The sequence below is a fragment of the Patella vulgata genome, chromosome 2 (genome assembly GCF_932274485.2).
Source record: "Patella vulgata chromosome 2, xgPatVulg1.2, whole genome shotgun sequence".
NCBI lineage: Eukaryota > Metazoa > Mollusca > Gastropoda > Patellidae > Patella > Patella vulgata.
The window spans coordinates 85,501,370-85,528,309 of NC_065880.2; the positions used below are offsets into that span (position 1 = coordinate 85,501,370).

A 26,940-nucleotide genomic window follows, 5' to 3' on the forward strand; every position below is an offset into this window, starting at 1 on the left:
ACCCTAGGCCCTTGTAAGTTGTATACCAATTCGTTTCCATGGAAACACAAAAGTTATTTAATTCAAGAAATTTATAATAAATAGGTTAATGCTTGTACACATTTCAACATTTCCTTCCCTTAACGTCATTCGGTGCTGGATAATAAAGAATAAAATCTTGATTGAAGAGTGGACAGAGCTCGTTTCAACATATCCTTCCCTTAACGTCATAAAGAGCTGGATAATAAAGAATAAAGACTTAACGTACCAGACAAATATATCAGTTATACAGTCTAATATATAAACACAACGTGAATCTAATAACGACTGTACTAATCGGTTGTTTGGTATCTCAACTGTAAGAAAACAAAAGGAAATTTAGACAATTCTTCGTTATAAATTAGAAACTTGTAGAAAAAAAAACAACTCTATTTATGTAAACAAATTCAAGCTGATTAAAATACAGATCTATATTTTGTTTCGTTTTATAAATTTTCGAAGACTAGTTGTTGGGGTCATAAGAGCGGCTTTTGACCCTATGATGTCAGAATTTGATTAACCAATCAGCATTGATTTTTCTAGTAAGTTACGCACAGTTCCGTGCACCTCATGCCAAAAACTCGTCGTAACAGACCGTTTCATTGGCTAATCCATCACATCAATAGGAACGCGAGTTAAATAACAACTCTTCCAAATCCAAGTGTAGTAAGGACAAGTAAAACAAAATTTTGAAACGAAATAGGATCTGTGTTTTAACCAGATTGAGCAACCAGTTACAAATTTACATAAAATTGTTTGCCTTATTTTAACTAAAATATAGCCCTTTATAAAACTTTTGTTGTTTTAATGTATCAAATACATCTATAATAAACTATATGAAAAGTTTTGTGTTTCTGGAACAAAGATATTTCTCATACACAGTGATTGAAAGTTGAAAAAATTCTTAACTAAGTCCAAGAATGCTTTGTGAACTCGTGGGTCAAATGTTCTACAAATGATACAAACGCCACCAATACACTAAATCGAAATCAATCCAAGCCAGCATGGTTATTTAACACAAATATTTTGGTTCTGTTTTTTTAATTAAAAAGTCACAAAATTGGAGTACATTTTAATCATGAATTAAGAAAAAAAAATTGGATAAAGTGCGAAATATTTTAACGACACTTAGTATTCTTAAAATATTTTAATGTACATGGGTTTTTTCCCATTTATGTAGATCTAATTTGACAAGAACGTACCTTGTGGTAGATTAAGATACCCTTTACCCAGCTCCACTTTATAAAGTCGTGGATCAGCTACCTTTATATTTGTTATCGGACTGATTTTAACTTCCATATCTTTGGGTGGACCGTTTAGAGCACGCCAGAAATCTGGTAGTTCATCTTTCTGGGCCACGCTAATTATTTCGGCTTTACCTTTACGTTCATTTTTATTGATTTTCTCAGCTATTAACCTGAAATACATCATATAATGTCAGATATTTACTGTTTTCGTTCAGTGTGCAATGAGAGAAATTTTGCCGAGACAGCGGAGCTACAGTCAACTCTTATATTGAATTCCAACTGCCAAGGGATCTTTTCTCACTGTTTACAAGTTTTTAAATCAAAATCTGATAAGATTGGTGAGGTTACCTTGTCTTTGTTCTGGTGACTCCTTTAGCTAATTTTCCCGTCCATATATAGATTTTCTCTCCAATATCCACTAAAAATACATGTCGACAATCTAACGATCCTGCATCTACTGGTACCTGTCGAATATAAGAAGTTAAATACATGTCGACAATCTAACGATCCCGCATCTACTGGTACCTGTTGAATATAAGGAATTAAATACATGTCGACAATCTAAAGATCCGTCATCTGCTGGCACCTGTCATATATAAGGAATTATAATCTAAACGGAACTTTAATCATAGAAAGTAGAAATAGCATATTCATAAAAAACATTCCATATTTGTTTCATAGCAACTGTACTTAAAGAGATCTTCTGCCTTTGAGGTCTTCATCAAAATGAAACGAAATGGCGCATACAAATGTAAATCAGTTTATATACATTCATATTACATTATTATATGTGTTGCAATCCATCTCTGTCCATTTCTAGGTCCCAAATATTAGCGATTTAGCTCCTTTAATTTTGGAAAGATATCAAAAGTTTTATGAGAAAATGATTCAAATGTTGTTTGTTATTTGACTTACTCGCTCCAAATGGACATATTTAGTTCCAGTGGCTCTGTATAATCTTTGTTCATATTCCTGTAATTGTAAAAAGGTTTAATGCTACTACTTACACTCAACACAAACTATTTCATTTTGGGACTAACATATGGTTCAATTATATTTCAATAATTCGTTTGCGCGTAGGACTCTTTATCAGTGGGAGGAAGCTGGAGGACCCGGAGAAAACCCAATAGACAGATTTAATTAGCTCTTACATAATTCAGCTTTCACAATAAGTAAGTAGAACAAAATTTTGTTTAATATAACACAGGACTGGTGGTAAAGAATTCTGTTGGGATACATATGTAGGGAAAGAATCGCGTCATGTTATTTATATCTATAAACAACATGTCGGCACATTCCCTGAGTTGATAATCTAGGTGCCTCTACTTATCTAATGATAAAAACTATTACCAATAGACATAATTAACACCAAATATAAACTGAAGACAAGATTTACTCAAACTGTCCGAGTCATGGAAGTACTTTAAGATTATGCCAAAATTGGAGATCGTTTGGAGAGATTATGCTAGTTGGGGAGATGAAGCTGGTTGGGAAGATCAAGCTGGTTCAAGCTGGTTGGAGACCAAGCTGGTTGGGGAAATCTAGCCAGTTTTGATTTTCATTTTCACATGGAAAATTCATCTATCAGGAACTCTGCATTAGGATTAGGAATGTGGAAATTTCCAAATTCCCCATTGGACTTGAAAAGGGACACAGAGAGAGAAATAGGGTTTAACGTCCACTTGACACAAACTAGGTCATTTTGAGACTAACACATGGTTCAATTTTATTTCAATAATTCGATTGCGCGTAGGGGTCTTTAACAGTGGGAGGAAACTGGAGGACCCGGAGAAAACCCACGAGGTTGGACAGGCGAACCTACTCCTTGTCACGTACAACCGGGGAATCGAAACCTTGCCAGTTGACTCCATGACAGACCTTATGATACAGCGTGCATGTGCTAACCATTCGGCCATCGTACCCCCCCACTGGAAAATGGACTCTGCCTAGTCCTAGACTTGCTTACCACATCCTCCACTGTATAAAATCCACTAGACGTTCTACCACCTTCAATATAAGATACTCCATTAGGAAACATGTCTAAAAAATCATCGTCTTCATCATTCATTTCTTCTCGTATAGTACGACATTCTGCTCCAAGTAGATTCCTCAAATTTACTGCATGGATAGCAGCACATGCCTTCTTATCTAACTGAAATTGTTAATCATATAATAATAAAAACAAGCCAATAGTGAGGCTGATATCCCCTGTATCAATACCAAACTAAAAATAAACCAGCGGTTGCTAGGCAAAATACACCCGCATTTTGCAAGAGATGGATAGAGAACAAGCTATTATGATTTTTCGTACAATCAGAGGCCATAATCCAAAAAGTTATGGTCTGAAATGCGCGAATATCGCAAGGGACTGAGATCTTTGGGATATAAAGATACATTTTAAATCTCATCAAAAGCGGACAAAGATTGTGACGTCTATAGGGTCTACAACCTTCGTATTACATCTTTATACACAATTTGCGTACATGGAGTGGCCATTTTGTCAGGAGGTTTCATTTCGATTTTCACGAAATTCAAACTCAACCTTCATTATGGTGGAACGGTGACATATTTAAACATTTTTAAAATCGGATAAAAATTGTGGCATCCAAAGAACTGAGATCTTTGGGATATTGACATATTATTTTAAGTTACATCAAAATCGGACAAAAATTGTGACCTTGTTATTATATACTTTTACACAATTTGCGTCCAAGGAGTGGCCATTTTGTCGAACAAGGTAAATTTATCAGTAGTAACTTACAGAAGCGTGTTCACCAATCCAATACCAAATCTTCCAGTTTAAACTCTGTGTATCGTCAATAAATGTCTTTAATATGATATAACAATCAGCTTCATAAAATTTACCAATCAACGCTGTAAATAAATACTAAGATAAAACAACCAACTTCATAATCTTGTTGTTTATTTATGATTTACATTGTCACTTTGTAAAGTGCCCCTGAACATGTTATATGAAATGGGGGCACTATAAATATGTTGTAATAATAATAATAATAAAATTTACCAATCAACGCTGTGGATAGACTATATTAAAATATGATATAACAACCATACTCCTTGCAGTGTTTTGTTTGATTATACCTAATCCCCCTAAACACTGCTTTAACGAAGGCAAATTTCTGTTCCAAATTATGACTGGTTAATGGTCCGTTTAACAACCAATAGCTAACTGCATTACAAAAGCATTACGCTTAAAACAGAGCTCCAAATTTGGACCAAATATGTTTAAATAATAATAACGTTACGTCATGACTCAAGACTTTATTATGCTCAATTAACCAGTGCATAGCAGAATATTGCAGAAAAACTAATCGAAAACAATGTAAACAATACTGTTTGGAGACAAACATACTTTCACCGTTTTTAATACCTTAAATCACTGTTCAAAGTTTTTGGGAAGACCCAGATTAAATAAAAGGCTGTACTTGGGATAAATTTGATTGAACGGAAGAATAGACAAACTCCCTCAAAAGCTCAAGTATCAGAAGCCAAGCGAGCAATGGCCAGAGAGGGATTTCTTGGACCATTGCTTCAGGAATATGTATAACAACCAGCTTCTTTACCAATTTACCAATCGATGCTAAAACAGGGGAGCTGGATGTCCGAATGGTTAGCATGTGCGCGTTGCATCATAAGGTCTGTCATTGTGTCAACTGGTGTGGTTTCGATTCCCGGGTTGTACGTGACAAGGAGTAGGGTCGCCTGTGCAACCTTGCAGGTTTTCTCTGGGTGCTCCGGTTTCCTCCCACTGCTAAAAACCCTTGTGCGCAAGTGAATTATTGAAATAAAATTAAACCATATGTTAGTCCCAAAATGACCTTGTTTGTGTCAAATGGAAGTTAAACCCCATTTCTCTCACTCTATAAACAAAATCATACTCTAGCCTACGATTTTTCAAATTACAAGGCTTCATAAATGATTATTCTTACCTTCTTCTACTTGCGTTGGAACAAAGTTCTCCATTTCCCAACAAGTTAGATCTAAAAATAAATAATTTATCAGGTATTATACACAAACAGTTTATCTAAATATAAGTAAGTTCAAATGACCCAAAAAAAAAAAAATCATTTTTTAGGGTCAAGGTATGAATTTCTCCCAATATAAGAATTTTTACAAGACAGTCTATAGCCTGGCGGCTCTTTTTTAGAATTTCATTTGCAAAGGGCTCATTAACAAAGAATACCAATTTGTAAATGTTACCCCAGTTTTAATCCATTGAAATTAAAATAGACATACTATTCATTATTCAGTCCACGAGTCTGAGATAAGGAGTGTCGTTTTACAACTGTTTACCCAACACGTAATCTGATTAAAATACAGATGTATATTTCGTTTCGTTTTTTTTTTCCTACTTTTGATGGTCTACACTACATGACTATCTGGCCAGTTGTATTGGAAGGTCGCATCAGGGGGTCATACAAGCAGCTTTTGACCCTATGATGTCAAACATTTAATTAACCAATCATCGTTGATGGTTCTAGAGGGATATCCACAACCGTACAGAACTAGTAAAGACAAGTAAAACAAGATTTTGAATCATAAAAAACAAAGAGAAATCGGATCTGTGTTTTATTCAGATTGTTCAACTACCAGACAGAAGGAACCCAATATTTTTCAATGATTCTTCACTAATTTTAACAATTTGCCAACAATGTTCGAAAATAAACATCAAATACAGAAACTTGCAGTACACGATACCGGAGTTGTAGTGAACTAAAGCTAACCTGGAATTTGTCCGACATCTTCATCAAATATCTCACTGTAATTCAAATGAGGTCTTTCCAGATTCTCGTTCCATTTCTTTGGTCTAATAAAATAATAATCAAGATTACAAAAAGAAACTGCAATAAATTTCAACTGTAACTGGTTCTTTTAAGTGTACACTTATCTTTACAATCCGGGGATCACGTGGCTAAGTAGGTAAGACGCTAGCTCGCTAGCCTGGAGGTCGGGTGTTCGATCCCTGCATTGTCCGAGAAAGTTCATCCAGATTTTCCGGCGTGGTTCTCCCTTGTCAGTGATGCAGGACGGAGGGGCTGACAAGGAAAGCTGTCTAGTCGTTCGGATGGGACGAAAAACCGAGGCCCCGTGTACACATTGGCGTGCACGTAAAAGATCCCTTGGCAGTTGGAATTCGATATAAGAGTAGGCCGTAGTGCCGCTGTCCGGGCAAATTTCCCTCATATGCCCGTCTTCATTAGCCCAGGTTAGGAGCAGAACAGTAGGACGTTAAACCCCATTTCATTTCATTTCATTTCTTTACAATCCCATCAGAACGACTAAATAATTTTTCTTGCTGGGCCGTCTGTCATGTGCAACTGACTAGGAGAAACAAGACTGGAAGATCCTGGAGAAATTTCTCCGAGATCGAACCTGGGAACTTCTTGTTAGTGAGCTATAGTGGCTCCCGAGAGAGAGAGAAATGTTGTTTAACGTCCACTCGACACAAACTAGGTCATTTTGGGACTAACATATGGTTCAATTTTATTTCAATAATTCGCTTACGCGTAGGGGGCTTTAGCAGTGGGAGGAAACCAGAGGACCCGCATAAAACCCTCATGGTTGGAAAGGCAACCCAACTTCTGGTCACGTATAACCGCCGGGGAATCGAAACCACATCAGTTGACTCAATGACAGACCTCACGATATACCGCCCACACGCTAACCCGATTTTGGTCATCCAAGATAATCTGGAAAAGCCGAAGATAAGGTCGGTTCACTTACTTGAGCTCTTCTTTCTTCTCTTCCTCATTCGTAGTTTCAGCTTTCTTTTTAGCCACGTCTCTCATACCCTGTAAAAAAAAGTAAGTGAACTGAGATGGGATTCAACGTCCTGCTTTTCTGCACCGACTGGGATAATGAAGATAGTCATACCAGTGTTGGGATTTCAAAATTTTTTCCGGCGGACATTTTACCGAAAATAAAGGGGCATAACTCTAAGCATTAGGATTCTTTGTTAACTCCTTAAGAGCTTCTCTTTCTTTTCTATTTTAGGCTACACAAAATAAATGTCTTGTTTCTCGGGCAACTGACAGCTGAAACTGTAGGGGGGGAGGGCGGTTTATTTTTTTTTTTATCTCATTTCTGGCTAGAGGATGGTGCAAAATAAAATTTGCCTATTGTTGAAAATTGTTGGGGCGGGAGGGGGCGGCCTTGTATTTTTTTTTTTTTTTTTAATGAGAAAGTCATTACTTGTCTACGGTTTTGCTTTCAGTTATATATTATACATACTTAGAACATAAATCCAAAAATCAAGTCTACTTAAACACTGAACACTGACTGAAAGGAAAATAATTTTCCATATTTAATTCACGTAATGTAGCTTACTAATGGTAATGGTGACAACCATAATTGAAATTGGGTTAAAATAAAATTCCGTACGACTATTAATAGCCGTCCATAATAACGACAATATTTTAAAGAGTAAGCCTCTGTCAGCATGTGTATCAAAAATAATCATCACGGTAAACGACACTTCGATCTAAATCTAGTATCGCTGGTTTATAATGATTGACCTAATTCCAACCAATGCATGTCACGTGTCATCGGGATTCGTGAAATGACTGTTTCTCAGGATATTTGGTGTGTTTCTCAGCATATTCGGTGTTCTATCTGGGGTTTATATCGAATGACTATTTAAATTTAACTAACAACTCGTCAGTAAAACCATCAAATGTGTAATCCAATTATTATTTTCCGGATTATCAAAACTACCGTTAAACGTGCTAATGACCCAGATTCTGACTAAGGTATGGTGACTATCATCGTATCGTATTCGTAGCCACAAGTTATAATAATTAACCTGTTCTACGATTCATTGTTTTATAAGTAGGATTTTTTCAAACATGGACCGACTGAAGCCGGCAATAATGAGCCGATTAAGATCGAATGATTGAAATACATTGCATTGTTGTCAATGACTTTCGGTGTTTAACACGAATCAAATTCTAGTTCACAAGGGGAGGTAATTAAAATCACGTGATACAAAAATGGAGGTTCTTTCGATATCAATAAAAAAGACCCGTAAATGAGCGTTTACATCTGAATCAGTTTAATACATTTAAATGGATATTCACGAATGGGGCATGTAGATACATGCGGCATATTTTTTTTATGACTTGCTTATCGATGTTCGGGCGGGCGTTACATATTTTTTATTTTTCATCAAGACTAATAAATAGGCCGCACGCGCAACCAATTTTGCGTGCGGGCGGTGCCCGAGAAACAACTTATTTTATTTGTGTTGCCTTACTATCATTGACTTTTGTCCTCTTTTGATTATTTTACTAGTGTATATGACGGTGGTCACATCGACTGCCGATTTTACTCATTAAATATTTTATGTTGAAATTTGATTAAAGTGAAAAGATAAATATTTGAATCGTTTTTTTAAGTATTTTCAGATTTCTAGAATCTGTAAATCTTCTATATCCATAGCATGTTTTCACGTTTATCTGTTTGCTTATTTTTGAATATTTGACAATTTTATTGAATTAATATTTGTAAATACAGTTCAAATTCCATTAGATTTAATTGATATCAAATAACGAACACAGAAAAATCTGTTGGAATAGCCTCCAGAAATTATTCAAATTTGTTGTGTGAACACTAGTAATACATGTAAAAGAGAGAGAGAGAGAAATGGGGTTTAACGTCCACTCGACACAAACTAGGTTATTCGTGACTAACATATGGTTCATTTTCATCTCAATAATTCGCTTGTGCATATGGGTCTTTGGCAGTGGGAGGAAAGTGGGGGACCCGGAAAAAACCCATGAGGTTGGACAGGCAACCCTACTCCTTGTCATGTACAACCAGGGAATCAAAACCACGCCAGTTGACTTAATGACAGATCTTATGATACAACGTGCTAAAGCTAACCATTCAGCCATCCAACCTCCCTAGTCATACATTTAAAGCCCCTCTTCGTTACCCTTTAATGAGTTTTCCGAAGTTATTCTTGACAGTTTCCATACCTTCAAAACTTTATCACTTTCTTTCTGTCCATCTCTTCTCTTACGTAATCTCAGTTTCCTAGCAACCGGATCTCCTTTATGAGCTAAAAATCAATCAAAATTAGAAATATCTTGAGTTAACGCCAGCTGACTCAATGATAGACCTTACGATTCAACATGCATGCGCTATCCATTCGGCCATCCAACCACCCCCTTACGTTTAGTTTGCAGTTACGTAATTCTTTTATGTATTGGAGTCAAGCCATGGGCTTCCTGTTTTCGTGTTCATTTTGAATTAATTAAAATTAATCATAACATTAAAAATGTTTGACAATAGACTTCAGACTCCTGGGAAAATAAATCTATGTGAAGTTGTAAATGTCAAAAACTAAACAGGAAGCCAACTTTATGATTTGTTGTCAAAAATTCTTCATTTAATACAATGTCCAGTAAGTGATGAAATGAAATGGTGTTTAACATCCTACTGTTCTGCTCCTACTGGGCTAATAAAGAAGGGCATACGCCATACAGTGTGCTATGATGGAAATTTTGCCCGAGCAGCGGCACTACGGCCTACTCTTATATTGAATTCCAACTGCCAAGGGATCTTTTATGTGCACGCCAATGTATACACGGGACCTTGGTTTTTCGTCCTATCCGAACGACTAGACAGCTGTCCTGTCAGGCCCTCCAATCTATACACAGGACCTCGGTTTTCCGTCCCATCCGAACGACATGACAGCTGTCCTTGTCAGCAGGAAGTGATACATATAAAATAACTTACGCGGAGTTTGTCCGGTAGATTCAACAGGAGCAGCACCAGCTAACTGTAGCTGATTATTTAGAGAAAAGTCGATATTGTAAAATGCCAGATCTTTTGTTAGTTCAACTGGTTTGGGTGGCATGACTAAATCAGGGTTATCTCGAACATCAAGAGTCTGAAATTATGATAAATATCAAAAGTTATAATAATAATAATGACTTTATTTGAGAAGGGTTGAAGATTAGGCTATAATAGCCTTTCTAACATCCTGCCCTTCATAGAAAATATATTACAAAAGATATAGACTGATGCATTAAATAACACACCACAATAGAGGAAAATATATACAAAATCACTTAAAAGATTAATCTAAGTATATGTGCGAGTTCATAAAACAGAAAGTTTGAATAAATAGATATATCAAATGTACAATATGTACATGAATATGCCCTGAGTTAAATATGGGATGGTATTCACAAAACACATCAGGACATGCAAGTAGAATTAAGTCTCGTGATCCCAATATTTCTGTTATTTTGAAACTAATCTGTAGTAAGTTTCAGTTCCCAATGGTTTTAAGTTTGCAATGCAAGGGGAGAATTTGGCCTGGACAACAGCATTTCTGCCTATTTTAAAGGGGCATTATGTAAGATTGATATAAAGAGCTGGCCGTTCTGGTTATAATATTTCAAAAATAAACAATGCAAAATGACTATATTGAAAATTTCATTCGAATTACTTTATTTTGAGCGAAGTTATCAATGGCTGTGCTTTATTTTGAGTGAATTTAACAATGGCTGTAGTTTTGACAAGATGTGTGCATTGATTGTACTAGTCATACGAGTCTAAGCCTCACTTTACCATTTTTAAATTAAATCATTAAATGGCTGAACAGTTCTAATCTACTTAAAATCGAAACCATCCAATGACATCAAGAGTTGATTATGGTTTTGTCATGTTAATTAATGTCTAATTAATAATTCATATAACACTTCAGGCCTAAAGAAAGACCTGCAATAGGCAGATTTAGCTCTTGCATAACATATGTTTAACTTGTTTAAGTTTCCTGATCACAGTATTGTTGTTCTTTCGAAAATAATCTGTGATTAATTTCAGTTCTATAGATTTAAGTGTGCAATGCAAGGGGAGAATTTCGCCTGAACAGTCTCGTGATCACTGTAACTTTGTTCTTTTGAAAATAATGTGCGGTTAATTTCAGTTCAATGGTTTTAAGTGTGCAATGCAAGAGGGAGAATTTTGCCTGGGCAGCACTGTGAATACATGGTTACACTATATATATCTGTACTAACCTCTAGTTCTGGTAGTAAATGTAATATATCAGGTAAAGTTATCAATCTATTTGAGTTTAATATTAACTTCTTTAATTTACCACATCTACAATAAAAATATTTAAATACTGTATACATCAATACATAACATTTACAAAATGGAGTCGTCATGTTCACATGCTTAAGACGTTGGCTCGTTAACCTGGATGTCCTGTGTTCAATCCTGGCGTAGGTCAAGAAAGTTCATCAGGATTTTCCGACGTAGTTCCCCTTTGTCAGTGATGCAGGACAGAGGGCCTGCCAATGGATCAAAGATATTTCCCATAAACAGTGATTGAGTGTTTAGAAAATTCTTAAGTTAAATCTAAGAATGCTTTGTGAACAAATAAACATTTTGAGGCAGTCTCTAGAGAGCTGTGCTTTCAGGCAGTTTCAAAAATGAGCTACGAAAGTGCTAATGGACACAAAAATACACTACGACAGTGTTAAAGGAAATGAAATGGGGTTTAACATCCTTCTGTTCTGCTCCTACTGGGCTAATGAAGATGGGCATATGCCAGACAATGTGCTATGAGGGAAATTTTGCCTGGGCAGTGGCACTATGGCCTACTCTTATATCGAATTCCAACTGTCAAGGGATCTTGTATGTGCACGCAAATGTATACACAGGACCTCGGTTTTTCGTACCATTCGAACGTCTATACAGTTGTCCTTGTCAGGTCCTCCCTCCTGCACCACTGACATGGGGAAACCATGTCAGAAAATCCTGATGAACTTTCTGGGCCAATGCAGGAATCGAACACACGACCTGCAGACTAGTGAGCCAGCGTCTTACCCACTTAGCCACCATTGCTAAAGTATTAACTATGTTACTACAAAGGTAGCCCAGATTTTAATCCAAACAAAATATTTAATGCATCATTTAACTAACCTGCACAATCCTTCTGGTATCATCTCTAGATTATTCCTGGCAGCACTGAAGATTTCCAGATTGTGAAGTTTTCCAATACTTGCAGGAATTCCTTCAAAATCTAACTGATTGACATTTACGTACAATTTCTTTAATGATGCCAGTTTGTGAAGACTCATCTGTAATGTGTGAAATAAAACATCTTTTATTGAAATTCAAAATACACATGTGACTTCATCCTTTGATGTTGGCGTACCATTATTTCAAATTATGGTACAGGCAATGTGCCAAGCGTACATTATTTATACTAGTTGAAATTTTGGATCCATGTGATGTATTTCAATGCAACGCACGTGCAAGTGTCTGTATTTTAAGTTGTTTAATGGTCTCGAGCTTAAGACATTGCATAATATATTGAAACAACAACTCGTGACTGACGTTCCTCATGTTGTTTCAATATATTACTTAATGTCTCACTCTCAACTATTAAGAGAGAAAGAGAGAGAGAGAGAGAGAGAGAGAGAGAGGGAGAAATGGGGTTTAAGGTCGACACAAACTAGGTCATTGTTGGACTAACATATGGTTTAATTTTATTTCTATAATTCGCTTGCGCGTAGGGGTCTTTAGCAGTGGGAGGAAACCGGAGGACCTGGAGAAAACCAAAGAGCTTGGACAGGTGACCCAACTCCATGTCACGTACAACCGGGGATTTGAAACCATGCCAGTTGACTCAATGACAGGCCTTATGATACAGCGCGCACATGCTAACCATTCGGCCATCAAACCACCCAAACCACACATATATCATGTACTTTAGAGAACATATTAATATTTATCGTCCAGACCTATGGTTAGGCGTGCAATCCGAGGAAGGAGAATTTTGTCCAGAAACTCTTCTTTAATATCCAACAGTCAAGGGTTCTTAAACGTGCACGTCGAATTACCAGGCCACACTTTGCTTTTCAGTCAGGCCACATTTAAGGCGGGAGGCTATCCGAAAATTTTTATTCTGAAATGTTAAAGCTATTGAATTGAAAATAGTACAAGTAGTTAGGAAATGTAATAAACAAGGGAAAACTAAGATTAAAAGAAAGTTGTTGCGAGGGTAACACATTTTTTGTGAAAAAATTATGAAAAACATAGGTACACCATATCTCTGGCACTAATAAAGATATCTTCGCCAAATTTGCAGGATATATAAACTAATATTTACCACAGAATCAGACAGAAAGCAATTTGAATTATCATTAATATTTCAAAAGTTAACAAAATATTACTCCAAAGACAAAATATTGTGGCGAGGCAAATGTTTCAAACACCATTTTCCAAGAAACTATAACAAGAGCATCGCTAACGCAGCAATATACGTCCACATTCCTGTTTTGTTTGATATGGTCCAGTTTGCATTGAGGGTCTGTGAAATAAAACTGGGTTGTAGGACTGCTATCAGTTTAACACTTCGTTCACATTAACAGAACACAATTTTTATTTTAAAACAATCGATGTCTTTATTCCAAAAGCATGACGTTTCGAATAGGTATGCAAAGTTTCAAAAGGATCTGTTAAGAATTGCGGTCTGTAGGCAAAACACAAGACACACAAACATTAGGCGTGGCTCTGTCCCAAGGGGTCGAGCATGCACCAAAAATAATAATAGAGGTCGGCCTTAGGATTAAGGAATAAGTATAAAAAGTAGCCTTAGGCTATAAGGAATAAGTATAAAAAAGTTTTCAAGATGATCGATTAAGAAATGCGGTCCGCAAGTGACACACAGACATAAAAAAAGAAAATGGGCGTAGCTCTGCCCCTGGGGGTTGGGTATTCACCACAAATAATAGGGATGTTCCTTAGGATAGAAGGAATATGTATGCTAGGTTTCAAGGTGATACGATAAGAAATGCGATCATCGTTAGGGTATAAGCAATTCATATGAAATTTTTTCAAGACGATTGATTAAGAATTGTGGCCTGTAGGTGACACACAGACATAAAAAGAAAAGAAAATGGGCGTGGTTCTGTCCCTAGGGGTAAAAAAACCAATATGGATCATCGTTAGGGTATCAATTCATATGAAAAAATTTCAAGACGATTGATTAAACATTGTGGCCTGTAGGCGACACACAGACATAAAAAAGAAAATGGGCGTGGCTTTGCCCCTGGGGGTTGGGCATGCAACCAAAACGATAGGGATGTTCCTTAGGGTACACAGAATAAGTATGCAAAGTTTCAAGATGATACGTTAAGAAATGTGGCCTGTAGACGACAAACAAACAAATACAAAAACTGGGCGTGGCTCTGCCCCGGGGAGGCGAGCATGCACCAAAAACAATAGGGGTCATCCTTAGGGTATAAGGAATAAGTATGTAAAGTTGATACGTTAAGAAATGCGGTCTGTAGATGACAAACAAATAAATAAATATAAGGAATGGGCGTGGTTCTGCCCCTGGGGATCGGGCATGCACCAAAAACAATAGGGATCATACTTAGGGTATAAGCAATTCATATGAAAAATTTTCAAGACGATTGATTAAGAATTGTGGCCTATAAGCGACACACAGACATAAAAAGAAAAGAAAATGGGCGTGGCTCTGCCCCTGGGGTCGGGCATGCACCCCAAACGATAGGGATGTTCCTTGGGGTACAAAGAATAAGTATGCATAGTTTCAAGATGATACGTTAAGAAATGCGGTCTGTAGATGACAAACAAATAAATAAATATAAGGAATGGGCGTGGCTCTGCCCCTGGGGGTCGGGCATGCACCAAAAACAATAGGGATCTTCCTTGGGGTATAAGGAATAAGTATACCAAGTTTGAAGAAAATCCAGTAAGAATTGCGCCCTGTAGGCGACACAAAGACACACGAAAAGAAAATGGGAAATGGGCGTGGCTCTGCCCCTGGGGGTTGGGCATGTACCCCAAACGATAGGGATGTTCCTTAGGGTACAAAGAATGTGTATGCAAGATTATAAGTTAAGAAATGTGGCCTGTAGACGACAAACAAACAAATACTAGAAATGGGCGTGGCTCTGCCCCTGGGGGTCGGGCATGCACCAAAAACAATAGGGATCTTCCTTGGGGTATAAGGAATAAGTATACCAAGTTTGAAGAAAATCCAGTAAGAATTGCGCCCTGTAGGCGACACAAAGACACACGAAAAGAAAATGGGCGTGGCTCTGCCCCTGGGGGTTGGGCATGCACCCCAAACGATAGGGATGTTCCTTAGGGTACAAAGAATGTGTATGCAAAGTTTCAAGATTATTAGTTAAGAAATGTGGCCTGTAGACGACAAACAAACAAATACTAGAAATGGGCGTGGCTCTGCCCCGGGGGGTCGGGCATGCACCAAAAACAATAGGGATCTTCCTTGGGGTATAAGGAATAAGTATACCAAGTTTGAAGAAAATCCATGAAGAATTGCGCCCTGTAGGCGAACCACAGACACACACACACACACACACACACACACACACACACATACATACATACACACACACACACACACAGACAGGGGCGACGGCATAATACGTTCACATTATGAATGTGGACGTATAAAAATTATAGAGAAAAACTGTCTGGTTTTGGGGTTATTATTAAAGAATAAGCAGTCCGAAAATGAGACATTTATCTTTATTAGTGCCAGAGATATGGTGTACCTACGTTTTTCATACTTTTTCCAAAACAATGTGTTACCCTGACAACAACTTTTTTTTCCTTATTTTTAATGCTAGTTTTCCCTTGTTTATTACATTTCCTAACTACTTGTGCCATCTTCAATTCGCCAGCTTTAGAATTTCAGAAAGTATTTTTTGGGTAGCCTCACCATTTAAGATCTACATGTTTTACATGGTTTTTATATCTTTCATTTTTTTAAAATATAAAATCAATATGAAATGAAACCAGTAATGGTAACTTACAGGCAGTGATTTGATATTATTTCTTGAAAGGTTTAAAGTTTCTAGATTAACCCACACGTCTGAAAAATAAAATACAAATTATCACATGATACTGCTGGAGTGTAATCAGAGAGAGACAGAGAGAGAGAGAGAAATGGGGTTTATCATCCACTTGACCAAAACACAGTTCAATTTTATTTCAATAATTTGTTTGCGAGTTGCAGTCTTTAGCAGTGGGAGGAATCCGAAACACCCAGAGTAAACCTACGAGGTTGGACTTGTCATGTACGAATTGGAAATTGAAACCATGTCACTAAACCATTTGCCCACCCCCTTCCCCACTAGATGACAGGCAGTTAGACAGCAATTACACAAACTAGATCATTTTGGGACTAAGATACGGTTCAAATTTGTTTCAATAATTTCTTTTCGACCTTTAGCAGTGCCGGAAACTGAAGAATCCGGAAAAAAATACGAGATTGGATTGGCAACCCTATTCCTTGTCATGTACAAGTGAGCAATTAAAACCATGCCACTAAACCATTCCCACACGCCCCACACCCCACCCAAGAAGACAGCTAGAAAAACAATGTTTCCAGACCTAGTAAATATAACTTACCAATCATAAGTGAGAGTTCTGATATCTGATTGTTAGAAAGATTTAATCGTTTTAATGACGACAATTTGTAAAGTGGTTCTGGAACACGAGGAAGATCGTTATGAGAAAAATCCACATCTGAAAAAATATAAAATAAAAAATATGAATCAGTCGAATCAGACTCAAGGTGCAGTGATGTTGGAGTCGATTTGATGTCCTGTGCCTTGTACTCCCATGTATTGTATTAGTGGATTCATGAATAAATATGGGCCATGTAAGTCCAACAAATGAAATGGGGTTTAACGTCCAACTTTCTTGCACCAACCGAGCTAATGAAGATGGGCATATGCCATGCAGTGTGCTATGAGGAAAAATTTCATGGACAGTCGTAACAAATGTGTATACGGGATCCAGTTTATCGCTTATTTCCATAATTTGCTAGCGTGTAGGAGTCTTTAGCAGTGGGAGGAAACCGGAGGACCCAGAGAAAACCCACAAGGTTGGACAAACGACCATACTCCTTGTCACGGACAACCTGGGAATCGAAACCACGTCAGTTGACTCGACAAACCTTATGATACAACACGCTAACAATTTGCCACACCCTTTTCTGGTGACAGAATAAAAGAAGTGATACTAGATGTTATAAGACAAACCTTGTAGATATGTAAGAGCTTCAAGTCCTATAGGTATATTAGATATAGATCTCTGTGTGTTTCTCATGTGTAATGTCTGGAGGGCGCTCAATGCTGGAATTTGTCTATAAAAGTTAAAATTGAAATCAATCAAATAAATATTCTATGTTCCATTGATATAAATCTAAGAATATAGAAGGATGCATCTTAAATATGATATTTCTATTTTTCCTGGAACATAATCTGACATTTCAACATACACTTTATGTGCACATTTTCCTAAACTACCCAATAATACAGTTACAAAAACTTAGAAAACCTTTGAAATTTTAGTTTAGGATCGAAAAATACAGTAAAAAAATTTAATTTTGGTCCAAACCGAATGTGGTTTAATGGGCAATAGCGAGAAAATAAAATAAAATGGCGTTTAACGTCCTACTGTTCTGCTCCGACTGAGCTGATGAAGACGGGCATACACCATACAGTGTGCTATGAGGGTCATTTTGTCCGGGCAGTGGCACTATGGCCTACTACAATATGGAATTCCAACTGCCAAGGGATTTTTTACATTCATGACAAAGTATACATGGGACCTCTGTTTTTAAACCCATCCGAACAACTAGACAGCTGTCCTTGTCAGGCCCTCCGTCCTGCACCACTGACAAGGGGAAACCACGTCATAAAAGTCAAGAGTAAGACATTAAGTAATATACTGATACTGCACGAGGGCATTAGCCCTGAGTGTTGTTTCAATATATTATGCAATGTCTTGCTCGAAATCATTAAACAACTTACAATACAAATACACTATTCAGTATGTGCATTTCAATAAAATCATCACACAAGTCCAATATTTCATATATAAATAAAGTGCGGTTGGTATGTTGCCAGTACCAATATTTGAAATAAAGGTACGCCAACATCAAAGGATGACGTCACATCTTTATTTTAAAAGAATATAATACCTGAGTTGTGCATGTATTAATGGATTGTTGTTTAATATCAGAGTTCGTAAATCTGTTAATCTTCTCATCTGTGGTGGTAATGTTTCTGAAATAATTTTTTTTTTTTTAAAAATCAACTTTTTATTCATTAAATGGGCATTATGGGAAATTAGATAAAGAGTTGTCAGTTCTCGCTATAATAGTTGAAAAATAAATAATGAAAAGAGAATATGCTGAAAATTTCAGTCAACTTGCTTCTCTTTGAACCAAAATATTAGTGATTCAATTTTAGGCTAGCCCTGATCGTCATTACTACCGCTGTTACGATAATACGATTATCCATTTTTGTGGTTGATCATCAATGGATGTTAAACGGCACATCAGATTCAAATCTAATTAAAATCGGACCCATCAGATTCTTACCTAGACAGTTGTTACTCATATCAACAAAAACTAAATCTGTTAGATTAATGAACAGTTGATTAGGTATCATTTCAATTCTGAAAATAAATAATAAAAAAAAAGATTAAATTTTTCAATTGATAGATTGCAGTCTAATAGTGATTAACTGGAATTCTAATTTTTACTATTGAATATTCTAAACCATTATTCAAATGCTATATGAATAATCAATTCAGTTGAAATAATCAAAGTTTGCATTGCTTTTAGTGCTTTTTCAGATTCAAGAAATTTAGATTTTTCAAAATCAATATATATTCCATCTTTTTTCATTTTTGACTGTTTGTTGAATGGATATTAGTAAATATTTCATAGACAAAAAATTGCATTAGTTTTATTTTTATTGACATTGTATACTAATACCAAATCAGTTTTGAAAACATATTGGAATGTGAATATTGGAATATTTGTGTAATCACTACATTCTGAAAATCTCTAAATTTATTTAATGTTTTCAAGAAATAAAACCAATATTTGAAATAGAATAAAGACAAATAAACGACTTATGCAAGATAAATTTAGGCTTTGTCTTGAGCATGAAATAGATTTATTCCAAATATTCTGCACCATTCGCACATGTCATAACAGCAAAGAAATGGAATTTAATGCTTTGACAGAACAATACTCAGGTTATTTTGAGACTAACATATTGTCATTTGTTATCTTGCTATTCTTAAGTACTGAAGACAAAATATGCTAAACTTGGACTGACTGCCCAAATTTTGAGAGGGGGGGGGGGGGGGGTAACATCCTCTTGACACAAACCAGGTCATTTCGGGACTAACATATGGTTCAATTTTAGCAGTGGGAGGAAACCGGGGGACCCGGAGAAAACCCCACAAGGTTGGATAGGCAACCCTACACCTTGTCACATACAACCGGGCAATCGAAACCACGCCAGTTGACTCAATGACAGACCTTATGATACAACGCACACGCGCTAACAACCCCCTCTCAAATTTTGAAGTTAAACCCTTGATCTTGCAGATCATGGTCCATCGTGTTGGTTAAATGCACAAATACTGTCGCCCTCAAATTTATAGGCTACTTATATTCAATCACCCAATACAAACATGTAGAAATACTCACTGATTATGACTCAGATTTAAAACAAGAACTGATTTAGCATTCTCTAATTGTGGTGGAACATCAGTTAATTCATTGTGACTCAAATCCTATAAAACAAAATAGACAGAAAATAAGAAATACATGTTTATACACCTTCAGTACCAAACTTCTTCTTTCTATCAATATTTATTGTGCAAGAATAAGAAACAAATTATTTTGAAATGATCTTTTTCAATGAATTTATATTAGCTTTGTACTTTTTTTTTTTGATCAATGTTGTTTCATTTATCTGGGAAATATCTCTTTAATTCGTTTAGATATTTTGTCATATCTGTCGAGGAAGTTTTTGTTCAGAGACGCATATTTCTCTGTCGTCACAATGCAGGTCAATCACTGAATCAATTTTATCTTAGAACATTTTTAACGGAGTTCTTGGATATTAGATATCTGTTCAAGAAAAATTGCTGCGAACAGCCTTACTTGGAATGAAATTCCAAATTAGTGAATTATTTTCACAGAAAAGCAGGATGTTAAAAAAAAAAACATTTGGCATTTCATTCCAGGAATATTCCTTGCACAATTCTCAATTAACGTTTATTTCACAAAAGAAATCTAGTAAAAATTCAACATTTTGAATTTTGAAATTGGTATTTAAAGAAAAATGCTTGTTTTTGCCAAAAAACCTTTGAATAGTCCTCTATACTTTGTAACGTCTTGGAATACACCTTAATACAAAATTAAATTTTACATGAACCAGAATTGCAAGTCTATATATAACTGAAATGAGGTTTAACGTCCTACTGTTTAACACCGACTGGGATAATGAAGATGGGTATACGTCACACAGTGTGGCGAGTGTGCTATAAGAGAAGTTTGATGGAAAGCGGCACTACGGCCTACTCTTATATCAAATTCCAATTTTACATGCACGCCAATGTGTACACAGGACCTCAGTTTTTTGTCCCATCCGAACAACTATATGTTATCCCTGGCTAGGCCCTCCATTCAGCACAGTTGACGAGCAGGAACTATGCCAAAAAATCCCCATGAACTTTCTGGTCAACAAAAGGGATTGAACAAGGGACCTCCCGGTTAGCAAACAAACATCCTACCCACTGAGCCACCACAGATAATAAATATACTTACCACAACAGATAATTCTGATAGATCAAAGAGTTCCGCAGGTACTCCATTGTCAGTTATCTTATTATATCGACAGTTTAATTTAGACAACGCTGGCAGATTTGGTAGAAATGAACCCAGTGTAGAAATAGAATTATTCTTAATGGTTAAATCTTCCTAAAAAAATACAAATAATCAAAAACATATAAAAATCATTGAATTTGGTTGGGGATCATTTCGGAATCTGTCCCGTCCCCAAATCTTGCCTAGCATTACATAATACATGTACGTTCCAATGCTTATATTTAAACTAGTTAAAAAACCAAGAGATTTTAAGACAGGATAGTGTTGCGTTCATAAGTACTATAAGCCAAACCAGTCTAACTATTTTGACCATGTTAATTACGCATAGGCATGTGTCCTCATTTTTCCAGGATGATAGCTTACTGTGTGTGCCCAAAGCAAGCTGGAGCCAGTGATTTTAAGCCAGGTACAGGTTTGGAAGATGAGACAGCTTTTCAGAAAAGTTCTCTTGACAAGACTGGAAATAAGGCACCTGTCACAGACAATGTCAGACACAGATTCAGACTTTGTCAGGCACTAAACCTCTAGTGTCTGTCATTTTGTCCGGCATTGAATTGTCTTTTTTATTTATATTATTAATACATGTCCGGCACTAAGTTGAAAATGTCAAGTGCTATTTCATTAGTGCCTGACATTTTGTCAGGTATATCTAAAACCGTTATTTGCAGGCCTGCGTCTTGAAGACAGTTATAGAGATGGGTTATTAAAGTAGTTTATTTGCCTCACCATTATGTTCAGTTGCACAAGTTAATCTGGTTTAACGATTACCAGGGATTTTAAGCCAGCTTAACTTGCTCGTCTGAATGGGCTACACATGAGTGGCAAAAACTTTTTGTGCTTATTAGTCTTGATTGCTAACGATAAAAGCCTACTTGTGACAGGCTTAACTCCATAGACTAGGTATGTGTTCATAGTGCTACAAAAAGTCTGGATAAAAAAACAATTCATGTTGCACTCTCAATGTAATGTATTAAAAAAAATGCCAGTTTGATGGAATTTCACTCTCGTTATCTAAATCAGTATAAAGAAACATACATGTAAGTATTGTGAAGTGTAAATGCATACATCTTTATTTTGTATACAGAATTATTATGGAGACAAAGAGAGAAATAGGGTTTAACGTCCACTTGACACAAACCAGGTTACTTTGGAACAAACATATGGTTCAATTTTATTTGAATTATTGGCTTGTGCATTGGGGTCTTTAGCAGTGGGAGGAAACCGGAGGACCTGGAGAAAACCCACAAGGTTTATTATGGTAAATACCAGTAAACAAATAGTTCTAAACATAGCCCTTATGCAAGATTTAGATACATGTAAAGAGCTGACCGTTCTTGCTATACTTGTCTAAAAATAGAATACTTTATTCTGTAAGAAGTTATAAATGTTTGAAGATGAAGTGCAGATCGTTTATTATCGTAGCAACAGTACATGTACTTGACAACCGAGACTAATTCTTGATAATCCATCTTATAATTAAATATTAAATTCTCGTGAGTTTAGAAATCCATTTAAATCTCGGTCATCAGATGGTCTAGAGTGTTGAATATAGACTTGTCATTTGAATAAAAGTCTAAATACTAACTTATATAAGATTTGAAGCCAGATAAAAGACCTGCAAATATTCAGATTTAGCTCTTACACAATGCATCTGTAAGTTACATGAACGAGCAAACATTCAGTATACAATATCAGCTTACCAATTTACTGAGTTTGGCTAAATGTTTAGGTAAACTGTCCAGCTGTGTATTAGATAATCTAAGCCATCTCAATCCTGACATCTCCTCAACCAAATCAGGAAAGGCATTGCCCTGAAATTTGATACAAATTATTGATTAATAACATTGCTAATTACATGAAATGAAATCGGGTTTAAAGTAGCTAAGTCTCTAACTCAATAACATCCAAAGTCTTCGACATCAAAAACACAAATTATTTGTCAATTTAAATCAACATTGATGTTGTGATCTTAACTGGAAAAGATAGGCTTCTGATATCCAATATTTAAGACAAAATAAACATTTTACCATTGGTACATGAATGAGACTAGACATATTCTACAAGTCACGTCAAACGGTGACGTTATATTCTTATCTGGAGAGCAGGCGCAATAAAAACTATTGGTGTAGACTGGAATACCAGACGCTAGAGATAGCCATTCGATTGAGACTTATGGCGTATTTCGCCGAACATAACTGATTTTGATTTGAAATTAGAGTAAAAACAAAAACGATTGAATGTAAATCAGTTTATATATACATGTATGTTGAGTGCAGATTACCCTCCTCGGACAGATTACTCCCGTGCATGTGCGAATCTCCGATGAGTAATCTGCACGCGCGAAGTGAACTTTGTCCAGACTAAAATGGATAACCGCGATGATAATCTGCCTAATCTTACTCGGTATTCACTATGGATCAGTGCGTTAGTATTAGTCAATTTAATGATTACATTTTAATGAATTTTGTGACCGTCAGTTTACTGGTCGAGCAAATCGGAGCAAATCGATACGGAAAGAAAAGTGTCACCGCATTTGACTACCAGAAAAGAGGAAGTAGAAGAAGGGCTTTTGAGTTATAAAGCAGTTTCCGTCGAGAGGTCTCTGGTCTACATGACATACTTTGTGAACCTACATACGGGTCTCTAAGACCCTGTTACTAAAGTAACTACGATCGGTCAAACTATTATTACACTACAGCAAATATTTTTGACATTCAGTCACGTGGTCAGCACCGATTATGAGATACTGCTGACTAGAATTAAAAATCTTAATTTCTAAGCACACACGCTAATTATGCAGTGATTTTGAAAATTATTTCACTACAAAGACCACAAGAGGCAGGTCATATATAATATAATATATAGTTGCGTCTGACACAGATTGCAATCTGCGCGAGGGGTGAAGATTGCGTCTAACATATACATTCGTATTATATATGCATTGCAGCCCATTTGTGTTAATTTCTAGAGGTCGGCCAAATATTACTATAAATATTAGCGATATAGCTCCTCTGTTCTGCATGGACTGGGGTAATGAAGATGGACATACGCTAAATGGGAAAGTTTTTGTCCCATCCGAACGACTATATTTAGTCACTTGCCAGGTCCTCCGAATGAGGAACTAGTATCCTGCAGCCTGGGTTGTCAGACTCAGCTGACAAAAAAAGTTAGACCGATCTTCGTCTACTTCAAGTACTAATATCTCAGTCAGTGATAACACGATCGCCATTTATGTGGTATCAATCAACGCCTCGGACCCTCATACATTTGATTCAAACTATTATTAAATCAAAAAACCAACCTTAAAGTCATTTTTTGTTAAATCTATGCCCCGGACGAAAGGCAGCACTCCCGTCGACGCCATCTTGAAAAAGTTTGTAAACTAGAGTTGCCTCCCTTCTCCTGGACACACCCATGCAAATTAAACTTTGTAAACTAGAGCTGCGTCCGTTCTCCTGGAGTCTGGACACACCCATGCAAATTAAACTTGATCAGTGTAATAGAATTTAGAGAGTGACCAGATGCCAGTGCCGGATTAAGGCTTTGCTGGCCCTAAGGCACATTTTGATTGCTGGCCTGAAAATACAGAATAACAATAACAGAAAATTTGTTACAAAAAAATTCAGAACCATTTGGTTTTTGACAGTAGCCTACTGTAATTACTATAAGATTACAGTACTCAGTAGCAAGATTACAACTTTTTTACTTTATTTTTTTTTATTTTTTATTTTTTTTTTTGTGGCCTGAATTTTTGGCTGGACCTAGGACACGTTATACCTTATTTTCCCTGTGTTGACAAATCCGAAATAAAGACATTTTAGCCCATGTTCCTATTTCTTCTTCTTTTTGCATAAGAAATAAAAGTACTAATAAAAAATTACATATTATCATATCAACTTAAATTATGAAGACATTTTTTTCTATTGCACGTAAAAGATCCCTTGGCAGTTGGAATTCGACATAAGAGTAGGCGATAGTGCCGCTGCCCGGGCAAAATTTCCCTCATAGCACACTGTATGGCGTATGCCCGTCTTCATTAGCCCACCATAGAAGCAGAACAGTAGGACGTTAAACTCCATTTCATTTCATTTCATTTCTATTGTGCTGTTAACGGCTTACTAATACAAAGCAAATAGAAATACGTTATATTTTCCATTTTAATGTATACATATAAGTACCGTAATAAATGTAACGTGCACACCTTGAAAGAAATTACAACCAGATCTTGAGTTTCATGTTCGAACCACATAAATAAATGGTTTGGATATACCGGTCCTCCAAATAACACGTATCTTCAATATACCTGATTCCCCGGTTATATGTGGCAAGATGTAGGGTCGCCCGTCCAACCTCGTGGGTTTTCTCCGGGTCCTCCGGTTTTCTCCCACTGCTAAATAGGGACTACCCCTACGCGCGAGCCATAATATGTTAGTCCATAATATGTTGAACCATAATATGTTAGTCCCGAAATGACCTAGTTTGTGTCAAGTGAACGTTAAACACACTCTCTCTCTCTCTCTCTCTCTCTCTTTTCCTCTCTCTCGCACTCTCACTCTCTCTCTCTGAGCCTACCTGGGCCTACCCTGTTGTGGGAGAAGAAATAACTACATAGGCCGGGCCTACCAGCCAAAAAACCCCAGGGGAGAGTACCGGTATGTTGTAATGTAAGTCTTTAAAGGGACAATAACACTCTTGACAGCGCCAGAAAATAAAAAATAGCCTTATTCTAAATACTAGTGTTTTACCTGTTGTGTAAATTATCCATTAAATCCTATTTTACTTGTCCAGAGGGTTCAAAAATATTTTTAAATCCAAGTCACATTTAAAAAGCTTTACGTCAGGCTTTTCAAAACATTTAGTTGAATTTTTCCAATTTTTTAAATTAGGTGTGTTAAGATGAATTTTGTATCATCAATTAATTGGAATTAAATAGTACAATTTGTTGACCAGAATAAAGATTGGGACATATTCAGTTACAACAATAGTGGTATTGAGTCTTTAATTTAAACATATTTTAAACACTTGAAAATATCGCTTTAGCAAATTCTATTCACTGAAATTAATTTGAGATGGCCTCTTACTTAAAACAGGAAGTTATCACAATACTATTTTTAATAACAATACAACTCGACATTTTAATTAAAGGTCAAGTATAATTAAATACATCCGGAGTCAAAATATATAGTCAAACATTCCTAACACACTTTCGTGAAGCATGAATGATAATATTTATCGTTCCCATCATAGACCAAATTCTGGTATCTATCCACCTCTGACATCACAGATTCTGAAATGGCCCAATAAAATTTGATTTTGGTTCAGTCCTTTTTTACACTCAAAATAACGTCTTATTTTTCAATGTTAAAGATGCATTATGTAAGGTTGAGAGAAAGAGAGAGAGAGAGAGAGAATTTGGAGTTTGGCGTCCGCTTGACACAAACTAGGTAATTTCAGGACTAACATATGGTTCCATTTTATTTCAATAATTCACTTGCGCGTAGGGGTCTTTAACAGTGGGAGGAAACCGTAGGACCAGGAGAAAACCACGAGAAAACCCACGAGGTTGGACAGGCCAACCCTACTCCTTGTCTTGTCACATACAACCGGGGAATCGAAACCACGTAAGTTGACTCAATGACAGACATTATGATACAACGCGTGCGCGCTAACCATCCGGCCACCCACCCCCCGTTTAGATAAAGAGCTGTCCGTTTTTGCTATAATAGTTCAAAAACAGATAATGAAAAATGAATATACTTTATTTTGAACGAAGTTATTAGTGTTTGGAGTTTTGACAAAGTAGCCAGTTGTCAATTGCAATGATAATAAGCGAAGTCTCGATTGTTGGCCCTTTAATGAGTGACGTCATTTTAACGTTCGTTAACCGATTATGGTCTAATTCATTCAGTATCTTAGCCATCCGGTGGGGAGTTG

At 36.4% G+C, this 26,940-nt stretch overlaps 1 protein-coding gene across 1 annotated transcript; it reads right to left on the reverse strand.

The window, feature by feature from the left end:
• Window positions 1–4,282: 4,282 nt before the first annotated feature.
• On the reverse strand, window positions 4,283–24,403 carry LOC126812466 (protein flightless-1 homolog; the record flags this gene model as incomplete). Its single annotated transcript, XM_050538874.1, has 17 exons — window positions 24,308–24,403; window positions 22,707–22,817; window positions 20,947–21,099; window positions 19,822–19,907; window positions 18,697–18,773; window positions 18,295–18,379; window positions 17,351–17,454; window positions 16,716–16,832; window positions 16,118–16,176; window positions 12,225–12,382; window positions 11,315–11,399; window positions 10,026–10,179; window positions 9,263–9,345; window positions 7,011–7,078; window positions 6,011–6,093; window positions 5,216–5,266; window positions 4,283–4,299 (listed from the first exon to the last, which is right to left on the reverse strand). Coding segments are annotated over exons 1-17 (1,554 nt in total), but the record flags the coding sequence as incomplete, so codon positions are not given.
• Window positions 24,404–26,940: the final 2,537 nt, after the last annotated feature.